General features: G+C 57.4%; 1 protein-coding gene across 1 annotated transcript; it reads right to left on the bottom strand.

Moving 5' to 3' along the window:
- Positions 1–1,051: 1,051 nt before the first annotated feature.
- On the bottom strand, positions 1,052–10,455 carry TMEM39B (transmembrane protein 39B). The gene is made up of 9 exons (XM_075438139.1): positions 10,375–10,455; positions 8,057–8,265; positions 5,985–6,204; positions 5,604–5,687; positions 4,774–4,928; positions 3,803–4,139; positions 2,758–2,945; positions 1,513–1,633; positions 1,052–1,421 (listed from the first exon to the last, which is right to left on the bottom strand). Exons 2-9 carry the CDS (start codon positions 8,182–8,184, stop codon positions 1,185–1,187), a joined length of 1,470 nt encoding a protein of 489 aa, XP_075294254.1. The 5' UTR covers positions 8,185–8,265; positions 10,375–10,455; the 3' UTR covers positions 1,052–1,184.
- Positions 10,456–10,516: the final 61 nt, after the last annotated feature.

The raw sequence follows: 10,516 nt of genomic DNA, 5'->3' as shown, positions 1-10,516 counted from the left end.
CTCTCTGGAGGCGGGGGCGGCGGGGGGGCCGCGGCCCGGAGCCCGGCGGCGCGGCCGGGATGCGCCGGGGCTGGACGGGACCGGGATTGGGATCGGAACCGGGATCGGGACCGGGATGGGGATCTGGACCGGGATCGGGACCAGCACCGGGATCGGGATGGGGATCGGCACCGGGACCGGGACCTGGACTGGGATGGGGATCAGGATCGGGATGGGGATCGGGACCGGGAGCGCGAGTGGCACCAGGAGCGGGGCCGCGCGCGCCCCGGGCGCCCCCTGGCGGCGGCAGCGCCGCAGCGGAACAAAGCCCGGATCCGGCACCGGCGGAGGGGGCGGAGGGGGGGGGAGCCCCCAGGGGCGGGGGCCCGATCCTGGGCCCGGCCACGGCGGCGGCACGGCCGGTGCCCCCGGTAGCGGCGACGGCGGCGGCTCCGGGCCGGCCCCGCTGCCCCCAGCCCCGAGCCAGCGGGGTGCGGAGCTGCGCCCCTTCCTCCTCCTCCTCCTCGCCCCGGCGATGTCAGCCCGCTCCTTCTCCCGCGCACGGAGGCGGCAAGGGGTGGGGGGGAGCACCCAACAGCCTCACGGAACGGCAAAGCGGGAGCAGCCGGGGGACCCTGAGCCCCCCCGAGCCCCCCCAGTCCCCTCGCACCGCTGCAGGCCCCAGACCGGCGCCCACGGCAGCTGCGAGCTGGGGGGTTGCAGCAGTTCTGGGGCAGCAAGGACATAAAATCAGTTCAGTGAGACAGCGCAGCCCACCCCTCCGGCCCCCGAGCAGCGGGGGGGCCGCACGCGTCCCCCCGGGGCCCCGGGACGGGCGGGATCAGGGCTCACCCCCGTGCAGAGGATCCCAGACTGAAGCTGTGGGGTCCCACGTCCCGGTAATTCTCATCTTCCCACTCGGCGCCAGCTGGAGCTGCGACTCCAGCATTTGCACCTCTCTGAACTCAGCTCCGCTGCCAATAAATCACCGCTCCCGAACTCAAACAGGAGGAGGCCTTCTCAGGGAGGGGGGTTCTGCCAGACAACAAACACACCAACAACTGTTGGGAGTAAAAAAATATGTTTTTTCCTTTTAATTACACCAGTTATCAAAGAAAAAAAAAGCAGTGGTAACAAAAATACAAAGCTCTGAGGGTTTCTTGTTTCGTTTGTTCTGTAATAAGCCGAGCATCAGTGCAATTGTTTTAATTTAACTTCTGCTCTGAGTCTCTGCTGGCAGAGTATGAGTAGGCTTTGCCCAGCACCAGACGGTCACGCAGCAGCTTGAAGAAGGCGTAGTAATTGCTGAAGAGGATCAGAGCCAGCGAGATAGTCTGGTGCCACTTCTCCGAAGAAATCAGCGAGTAAAGCTGGTAGAAGATGACGGCTCCTTCCAGCAGAATCAGGATGTTGAGGATTCGCAGTGGTTTGCTGAAAAAGAACTGTGGGAGAGACCACAATCAGGCACCGAGCGAGGTGCCGTGATCCTGCCGCGAGGCTACGCCTCCGTCCCCGAAGGAGACGTGATCTTACGTGGAAGCGGAAGTGCGAGACGTCCGAGGGCACCGCCACGTTGTAATGCCCCACGGCTTTGTACACGTTCTTGCTGTGTTTCACCAACACTCCCTGCGGCCACATGCACTCCTCTGTCCACCTGCGGGAATCACAGAATCCCAGAATGGTCGGGGTTGGCAGGGCCCTCTGGGGTCAGCCAGCCCAACCCCCTGCCCAAGCAGGGTCACCCAGAGCAGGCTGCACAGCACCGCGTCCAGGCGGGGCTGGAATATCTCCAGAGAAGGAGACTCCACAGCCCCTCTGGGCAGCCTGGGCCAGGGCTCCGTCACCCTCAGAGGGAAGAAGTTCTTCCTTGGGTTCAGCTGGAGCTTCCTCTGCTCCAGTTTGTGCCCGTTGCCCCTTGTCCTGTCGCTGGGCACCACTGGAAAGAGTCTGGCCCCGTCCTCCTGACCCCCACCTTGCAGATATTGATCGGCATTTCGAAGGTCCCCTCTCAGCCTTCTCTTCTCCAGGCTGAACAAGCCCAGCTCCCTCAGCCTCTCCTCGCAGGAGAGATGCTCCAGTCCCCTCCTCATCCTCGTAGCCCTCCGCTGGACTCTCTCCAGTAGCTCCTCATCTTTCTTGAACTGGGGAGCCCAGAACTGGACACAGCACTGCAGATGGGGCCTCCCCAGGGCAGAGCAGAGGAGGAGGAGAACCTCCCTCGCCCTGCTGCCCACACTCCTCTGAATGCACCCCAGGAGACCGTCAGCCTTCTGGGCAACCAGGGCACGCTGCTGGCTCATGGTCAGCTTGTCAGCCACCAAACAAGCAGAGAGCTCGCATCTCGACCTCCACGGGTGCAGACAGCGGCTGGAGGGGGGTCTGCTGCCTTCCCACCACCAGCTAGGGTGACGTCTGGCTGCTGGGCACAGGAATATGCTGCTGCCATTCAGGAGGGCAGAGCTCAGCCCACTGAGAATCGTTACCCACGGCAGTGACAAACGGCAGCTACCTGTGGCCAGGGGCAGGAGGCAGCTTGCCAAAACTCAGAGCTGCCTGCTGCGCTGGGAAGGCGACAGCACAGACAGCGTCCGTGTGCTGTCGGATGGCTCAGCCCACAGCTCTGCTTTCTTTTTTCTTTCTTTTGTGGTTTTTTTTTTTTGTTTTTTTTAAGCAACAAGAGGAGGAGGAGAGGTGGCTGGAAAGCTGAGCTCCCCGCTGAGCCTCTGCTGACTCCAGCTAAGAGCAAACTCCAGCCCCAGCCCCAGGAGAGCTCCTTACTGATGCTGCAGCACGTTGGAGCAGAGGGCCGGATCGACCTTCTGCCAGCAGCCCAGGTGCGCCGCGGCTTTATGGAGCAGGTCGCAGTAGCGCGCAGGTAGGAGGTACTGCATCAGGATCACAGAGGTGCTGATGGAGACCAGGAGGAAGAGCTCACAGGACCAGCGTTTGTCATAGTACTGAGTGTTCTGTGGGGGGACAAGAAGGACGCGTGACAACGTGTTTGGACAGCCTCACCTAACAAAGCCATCAAAACACAAAGCGCTCAGGCAGGTAAAACAAGGGCTTTTCACGTAGCTATTCATCCTCCCTGAAAAAGAAGCGCCCACACAGGGTGGCTGCCGTACAACTCCTGAACACACCACAGCCAAACATTCCTGCTATCATCACCCATCACCAGAAACAGCGAGACAGCTCCTGATGCTCCCCCAGATCAATCAACGATGATGGGTGGGAGCACCAGCCCCTCGGGGGAAGGCGACTTAGGCTCATCCCCCAGGTGTGACACACTCACTACCAGACACTCGTCTCATCGTACAACATCTTAGGAACTGAAATAAAACAGCTAAGAATCCTAACGAGGTCCACCCTCCTTCATGCTGCCTCCCTTACTGAAGTCGATCCCCTCGCCCCGGAGCTCTGTCCTCACAGAAGGTCAGCGTCGAGGACTGGTTGGCCTGGAGTCCTCCCAGCTTCCCGGGGAGGCAGGAGGAAGCCACCGCTCCCGAGAAGATGGATGCGCACGCTCGTGACGGTCAGAATACACTTCACCAGGACAAGCCTGTCCTCTGGTATCCAGAGTTTAAGCAAAGTTAAACCTAGATGGTTTTGCCTCTTACTTTTCACCAGGCCTCTGTAAATGGGTTCGATGCAGCCGGCTGTGCGCACAGACCAGCCCTGACGAACCTCTCCCACGTCGCAGCCAAGCCAGAAGCGAGCACCAGGCCTGCTCCGTAACCCAGCGCCCACCTCCCCGCCACCCTCCCCAGCCAGGCCCGCGCCTGCAGAAGCCGCGTCTGCAAGAGCAGCTGCAGCCCTCGCTCACCTTCACAAACCAGACCGGCACAAAGGCCACGTAGTAGGCGCTGAGCATGGAGCTCACCAGCACCTCTTTCATCCGCCAGTTAAAGTCCATTTTCAGGTATTCCACCTCGTTGCGGATGAGATCTGGGGAGAGGCAGCAGGCGTGCGTGGGCATGGCCTCCATGCCGTACATCTGTCGAGTGTGCTGCTTCCAGGTCTCCTTCAGGACGGTCAGGTAGTCTCTGCCCCTGGAGCTCACCTCGCCGGTCTCCCTGGGACCGATGTTGGCCACCTGGGAGAAGAGACCCGCCTTCCGCAAGTCACAGTTCAGCTGAAGGAAGGGAATGTACATGCCAAACCTGGAGCAGCAAAGTGCAGAAAGGTGGTTACTTCCCCACGCGCTCCCTGCGCAACGCCTTTGCTGGCAGCAGACCAGCCTGACGCTCAGGTCCCTCTCCTCACTGGCATCTAGCACCTACAGGAACTCCAGAACAGAGCTTCGCCGGTCTGACCTCAAACACCAGCACCACATCTCGGATCTTTCCGAGATGCTTCCTCCTGCACCTACCAGAGGGAAGGGAGCTATTTCCACTACTCGACTGGAAGCAGAGCCGGCTTCCTTTCGCTAGTTAACACGAAGCAGGGAAGCTGTTTGACTCTCTCCACCTGGCAGAGGCACCTAAGTACTGAGGTAAACCGAAGACGTGGGTTCTCCAAATAGCAGGAGAAAAGCACACACTCCTTTTCAGAAGACACGAGCAATCTAAGAACCACAACTAATGCTTATATTAAAGCTGCAATACAGGTAAATGTTACAGACATGCCCTACCACCAAGGAGAAAAGTGACACAGTGAGAGGGAAAAGAGTAATTTAAGTTCTGTTACCAGGTAATTGAGTGCTTATTTACTTTCAGGCTTCATTTCAACTGAGCGACACCCGCTGCACTGAAGCAACGTTAGAAATCACAGGTAAGTGACAGAAGAGATACTTACGGGTAACACAGGAACAGGAGGTTAAGGAAAGAGTAGGTTCTGAAAAGGTGAATTATTGATCGACACAAACTCCAGCCTGTGCCAGTGAGAACGGCAAACCGAGTGATCACCAAGAAAACGGAGCGTGGCAGGGAGACTTTGCCACTCTGCGAAGCCTGCGGGGAGAGAAGAAAGAGCTGGGCAGAGGGGAGACTCATCCACCCTCCCTACAGGAAGCAAACAGTAAATGAGCAGCACTCAATCTGTAAAATCAACTTCATATGCACGAAGGAGGGCTAGTGAAAGGCTCTGTCTGACTGCCACCAGGAAGGGGAGGCTTTCTGTAGGCTGGGATCTGGACTCTCCAAAACCCAGGGCCTCATTCCTCAAGCTGGAAACTCTGGAGAGAAAACCAGAGTTTCTCGTTAAGGTCTGGTAGTTACTGGTGTGACCAGCCCACTCTCCTGGACCTGCTCACCAAGGAAGGCTTCCGCAGTCAGCAGAAACCCAACTGCACTGGTTCCTCCTTGCAGAAAGCCAGAGTAATTAAGAGAACAAGAGAAGAGCCAACTACTGTTCTTCACAAGGAAGAAAGCAGAATTACTACAGTCTAGTTGAGACAGTAATTCAGAAACAGTCACAGAAGGACAGAGAGTCATGAGCAATGGCTTGAGGTGCTCATTTCTGTTCTCTGTTCTTCCCATTAGAAACCATGCCTCGGTTTCTGACTTGGACATAGCACAAAGTTCTTTGGAAAAGGACAGAAGAGTTTGGAACGGCAAAAGGGACACAGAGCTCTACGTTTCACCTGAGAGGAAAGAACAGTCCTGAGATCTGCTTGGGGACTTTACCTCCTTCACGATAGCACCGATCAGCCGGCGTGCCAGGACGATCGTTGTCACTGTCAGCACGTTGAAGTCAATAAGATGAAAGTTCTGCAGGGATAAAACCAAAATGATTCCACCTGCCATCAGGCAGCAGAAACCCACGCTCAACAGAGAAGCTCCCAAGTTATTCTCTTCTCCTCGGACTCTCTCTTCCAAGATCAGCAAGAGAATGCCAAGCAGACAGCCAGCCCCCAAAATTCACCCCAAAATACGAGTCACAGGAGCAACCCTCGGGCCGCAGAGTCAGACGTAGTTCACACCAAACACATACAGAGAACTTTGCAGCTAACGACCCAAGAGAAGCTGGTGAAGATCACCAGGCAGGTGCTGCCCTTTGGTGCTTACCAGCGACGTGTGCGAAGGCGGGTGCGAGGGTGGGTACCACCACACCGTTTTGTAGATGTTGATGTAGTGGACAAACAGAGCAACGAGGTGACAGAAGAAGAGCTGAAGTTCAAACAGCACACTCCTCTCCACAGGCAGCTCTGGGATCTTACAGTGCCGGAGGGGGACGACTGTCTGAGCTGCCAAAGGCGGGCTGGAAAGGCCTGTACCTGAACCGCTCCTGCCAAGGTAAAGCAAAAGCCAGCAGTCACTTCCCTGGGACAAACACAGCGCTGCCCTCCAGCCCACAGACTGCAGAAGGTCTGATACTGCCTGAGAAACCTGAGCTGACTATCGTGGTCAATGCCTGCCACAAAGCAGAAGCGTCAGCACCCCGAGGATGGCTGGGATGACTGCTGCAGGCAGACGTGAGCAGGAATTTGCCCAGCGAAAGCAATGTTTGGAACCAGGCCAGCCGACAGCACCAGGCCATTTGACATTAAACCCCTTGCGTTGAGTCAGGTTCAAAGGCCGTGGCTGCGTCTGGCTATTCAAGGGGCAACCAGTGGCCCTCTTAATTAATTGGAAGCTTTTAGACCTCGAGTTGCTATTTACATTTCTAAGAATGCTTGAACATGAAATACAGAGCAATTAAACACAAGCCCTTTTTCATTCTTCAACTTCTGTTCAACTATGGAGGAAAAACAGGTTTAGTCAGAGGTGCATATTCCTGTGTGAGCACGCACACAATCCCAGACAGCAACCCTTTTAATCAAAGGGAAGGGAATTAATATCTACGAGATATATCTCTCCCGATTTGCAATCTCTAAATAACAACAGTCAAAGGAATCTGGGTGTGGGTTTCAAAGGAACCACAGAGCACAAACTCCTATTGAGAATCCCAAAACGAAACCACAAAAGTCTCCGAGTGCGACTGCAGAAAGGCTTCTCGCCCAGGGTTGGACACAGGTGGATCAGCCCATACTTTTTCAAACAGAAGGCTGACAGCCTAAAATACGGCCATCCATGAGGGGAAAGCTTCAGGGACCGGAGCTGTCTCCTGAAACCCCCAGATTCCCAAGCTGTCCAGACTGAATCGGCTCCTCAGCATCGAGAAATCCGCCAGTAAACTCAGTTCCTGTCCACAGAACACGGTTCCTGTTCTGGTCCTCCAGAAAAGGGCTTCCAATATACACACAAAATCCTCTGTGCTTTGAACAGACACACAAGACCTCAGGGTGCTCCTGCAAGAGCAGCAACACGGCTCTCCCACGCGTGAACGCTTTGGGACTCCTCAGCCGGGACTGCCGTGTCGGTGGGGGGTACGGGGGGGTACGGCTACCGAGATGGATCACTTGCAGGTAAGCCGGGGTGCAGATTTGTACGCGTTACCTGCTTGTGATAAGGACCTTCGGGCACGCTCTCACAGCAAAGTATGTACAAGGTGGATTGCTCCACCTTCTGTGGCCTTGCAATAACTTGTTTGAGTAACTGTAAACCCATAAATTTCTTGGCCTAGGGCCGTAATCAGGGAGTATGTTAAGACAGATCTAACATTTTCTTTGCAGAGTTCGTAAGGCACCTCCTGCTTAGGTATCGCTCTCAGTGCTCTGCTTCTCCTTACTTCTCTGCCTCAGTCACAGAAATGCAACCAACCAGCTAGGCTAGAACCTGAAAACTGCAGCCTACACACCACCTGACCTAGGTAAGCTCTACCCCAGAAATGCCTCACCTGACATCAACTTCAGGGCACAGGAGATGCAACCACCAGCACTCCAGAGTCCAAAAATTTGTCTCTATTCTTACTTTCCATTCCAGGGTCACTCAAGGCTTTTGAACACTCCTGGAACTCTGTCATGGTCTGATAAAGCACTTAACAGTCTCGGGCAAATTAGAACCCAGTGATCCCAATTACCACACATAGCATGGACACTGCCACATCTGGGAAAACGATTTCAGCTGGACACTGGGAGTCAACAAATCCCTGACCCACAGGAGAACCAGCAGCGTGTGCGATGGGGAGACAGAGGCGGCCTCGCAGCTGCCTCAGAGAGGAGCAGCTGGCCTGCCTGGGTGCGGAGAGCCGGACGTACCTGGTGCGTGAGCGCACACCCGTGACGGAGGAACTCGTGGAATGGCCGGAGCCGCCAGCGGCCCCGGGTTCACAGAGGGGATTTCGGCAGTAGGACGTACGGTTAGGGCCCCGCCTTCCCCCTGCCATAACAACAGAGGGTGCGGAGGGTTGTTCTTGGAGGTGGCTTCTCTGCTGTTCACAGCGTGATTATGTCTTCAGTCCTTAAAACTGAAAGGAAAAGATTTGTAATTCACGGCTCACCTGCTTGCCACATCCTGGTGACCAGCGGTAACCGATCACTCGCAGGCCTAGCTTGCAGCACAAAGCGGGATAACACGACTTTGCTCAACCTCCTTCTAAATCTCCTGTATTTGCCACAGGCTATAGATGCAGCCCCAGATAGCTCCTGACGCTCCTGGGACACGCAGCAGCTTGTCCAGGCGCTGTGAATTCATTCAGAGTCTAAAGCCCAGCGTACACAGGCTTCCACAGGAGCAGGAAGCAGCTTTTCGTGCCCCTCTCCCAACCCAAGGCAGTTTACAAGGAATTTAATCTCCATCGCTGCAGTGCTGTCCCTGTTTTACCGGCAGAGCGATACACTTACGGAGATGCTAAACAATTCGCCCAAAGCCTTCAGTAAATTGGGGATATTACCCAGGCCTCTTTTTGCCCAATTTTGTGCTGGAATCAAATATTCACAGCTCTTTTAAAGGGACACTGCAAAAGCACACACACTGGGTTTTCCTTTTTTGCTCCTTTCATATGGGAAAGAACCCTCTAGTATTTGTCAGGCATTTATTGTCAATGTCTGCATGGCACAGAGCTCAATGGGCAGCCCAAAATTCATCTTTTCTAGTGCTTGCTTGTCACAGTGTAAACAATAATACCAAGGGTTTAAAAACCTTCTCTGGATCCTGTTTAGCCTTAAGAGAACCCACGCAACTTTGGGAAAGGACAAGGTGATCATACACCATTTACTGGAAGTGAAATCTCAGCTGTGAAGACACTCAGATCAGATTATATCAGTGGCTTAACGTTCCTTTTTCTGGTTGCTAATTTCAAGTTTGCATCACTCAGCAATTAGCATCCAGAGTAAAAGAAATTTGCTGGAGGTTTAGAAACTTGAAACAAATTTTAAAGTGTAGGCTGGGCTCCAGAGTCCTCCAGCAAAGTGCTGTACTAGTCCTAGGCACTGCGGGACAGGGTGCAGGGGGCCGCGCCTGGGGCTAGACCCAAGCAAAGCAAAGCCACCCCGAGACGGGTGCCATCATGCAGGCCAGAGGGGCACAGGGCTGGGGGAACGGAGGGGGTTACAGAGCACCGGGCAGAATCCCCAGCATGTGCCAGGGCACGACTTGGGCACGCAGAGCAACTCCTGGCGAACAGGAGGGGCTGTGGGGGACCCAACGTGGGGCTGGGGGCTGGCACCAGACAGCCAGGACGTCGGTGGGAGGTGCAGGCAGCACGTTTGAGGCCCCAGGACACCACGACAAACCAGTCTGAGAGCGAAAAGTGGTAGGGCAAAAGTGTGGGGCCTGGGAAGAGAGCTGGGCAGTCCGGGGGTGCGCTTGGGAGCTGCAGGAGGGCAGCTGGGGCCTCAGAAGGAGCAGTGGGGGCTGCGAGGGCGCAGGACGGGGGCTGTGGGGTCCACAGAGGCGCAGGCAGGAGCCACAGGGAAGAAACGGGAAATTGGGGGGCACAAGTGGGGACTACAGGAGGGGGGGGGGGCTGTGGGGGGGCAGGCTGGGGACTGTGGGGTCCACAGAGGGGCAGACAGGAGCCACAGGGTAGAAATGTGAAATGGGGGGGCACAAGTGGGGACTAGAGGAGGGCGGGGGGGCTGTGGGGGGCCAGGCTGGGGACTGTGGGGTCCACAGAGGCGCAGAGAGGAGCCACAGCCGAGAAAAGGGAAATGGGGGGGCACAAGTGGGGACCAGAGGAAGGTGGGGGGGCTGTGGGGCAGCGTGAGGGGCTGTGGGACCCAGGCCGGGGCCGCAGGAGGGTACCGGGGGGTCCCCAGGCCCGCGGGGTGCAGGACGGGGAGCAGCGGGACGGGCCACAGGCGAGCAGCGGGGGCTCTGGAGACCCGGCCGGGGCTCCGGGGGAGCTACGGGAGCGCGCACCGAGGCTGCCGGGACGAACGGGGCTCCGGAGCAGCTCCGGGGGTCCGGGCCAGGCCGCGGCGCGGGAGCCGCCCCCCTCACGGCGGCGGCGGGGCGGGGCCAGCTGCGGGCTCTCCGGCGCCCCGCCCGCCGCTCGGCCTCCCCCCCCTCCCCAACCCCGCGCCCCTCCGCCTCCCCGGTGCCCGGCTCGCTCCCGCCGCCCGGGTCCCCTCACCCATCTCCGGCCGCCGCTCAGCCTGCGCCGGGCACAATATGGCGGGCGGGGCCGGCGGCGCGATGGCGGCCGCCAGCGGACAAACCTCCTGCCGGGGCGAGCGCGCCGCCCAGGCCCCGCCCCCGGCCCCGCCCCTCCCGAG

The sequence above is a fragment of the Opisthocomus hoazin genome, chromosome 17 (assembly GCF_030867145.1).
Source record: "Opisthocomus hoazin isolate bOpiHoa1 chromosome 17, bOpiHoa1.hap1, whole genome shotgun sequence".
NCBI classification, from domain to species: Eukaryota; Metazoa; Chordata; class Aves; order Opisthocomiformes; family Opisthocomidae; genus Opisthocomus; species Opisthocomus hoazin.
Note: the sequence above shows the minus strand (reverse complement) of the source record. Positions and strands in the feature narration are given on the sequence as shown.

Coding starts and splice junctions, on each gene's coding strand:
- TMEM39B (XM_075438139.1), bottom strand. CDS start 8,184: ATGGCAGGGGGAAGGCGGGGCCCTAACCGTACGTCCTACTGCCGAAAT. Junction 4,929..5,603: donor TCGGTGCTATCGTGAAGGAG/GTAAAGTCCCCA, acceptor CTCTCCCCGCAG/GCTTCGCAGAGTGGCAAAGT. Junction 2,946..3,802: donor TGCCGGTCTGGTTTGTGAAG/GTGAGCGAGGGC, acceptor GTCCCCCCACAG/AACACTCAGTACTATGACAA.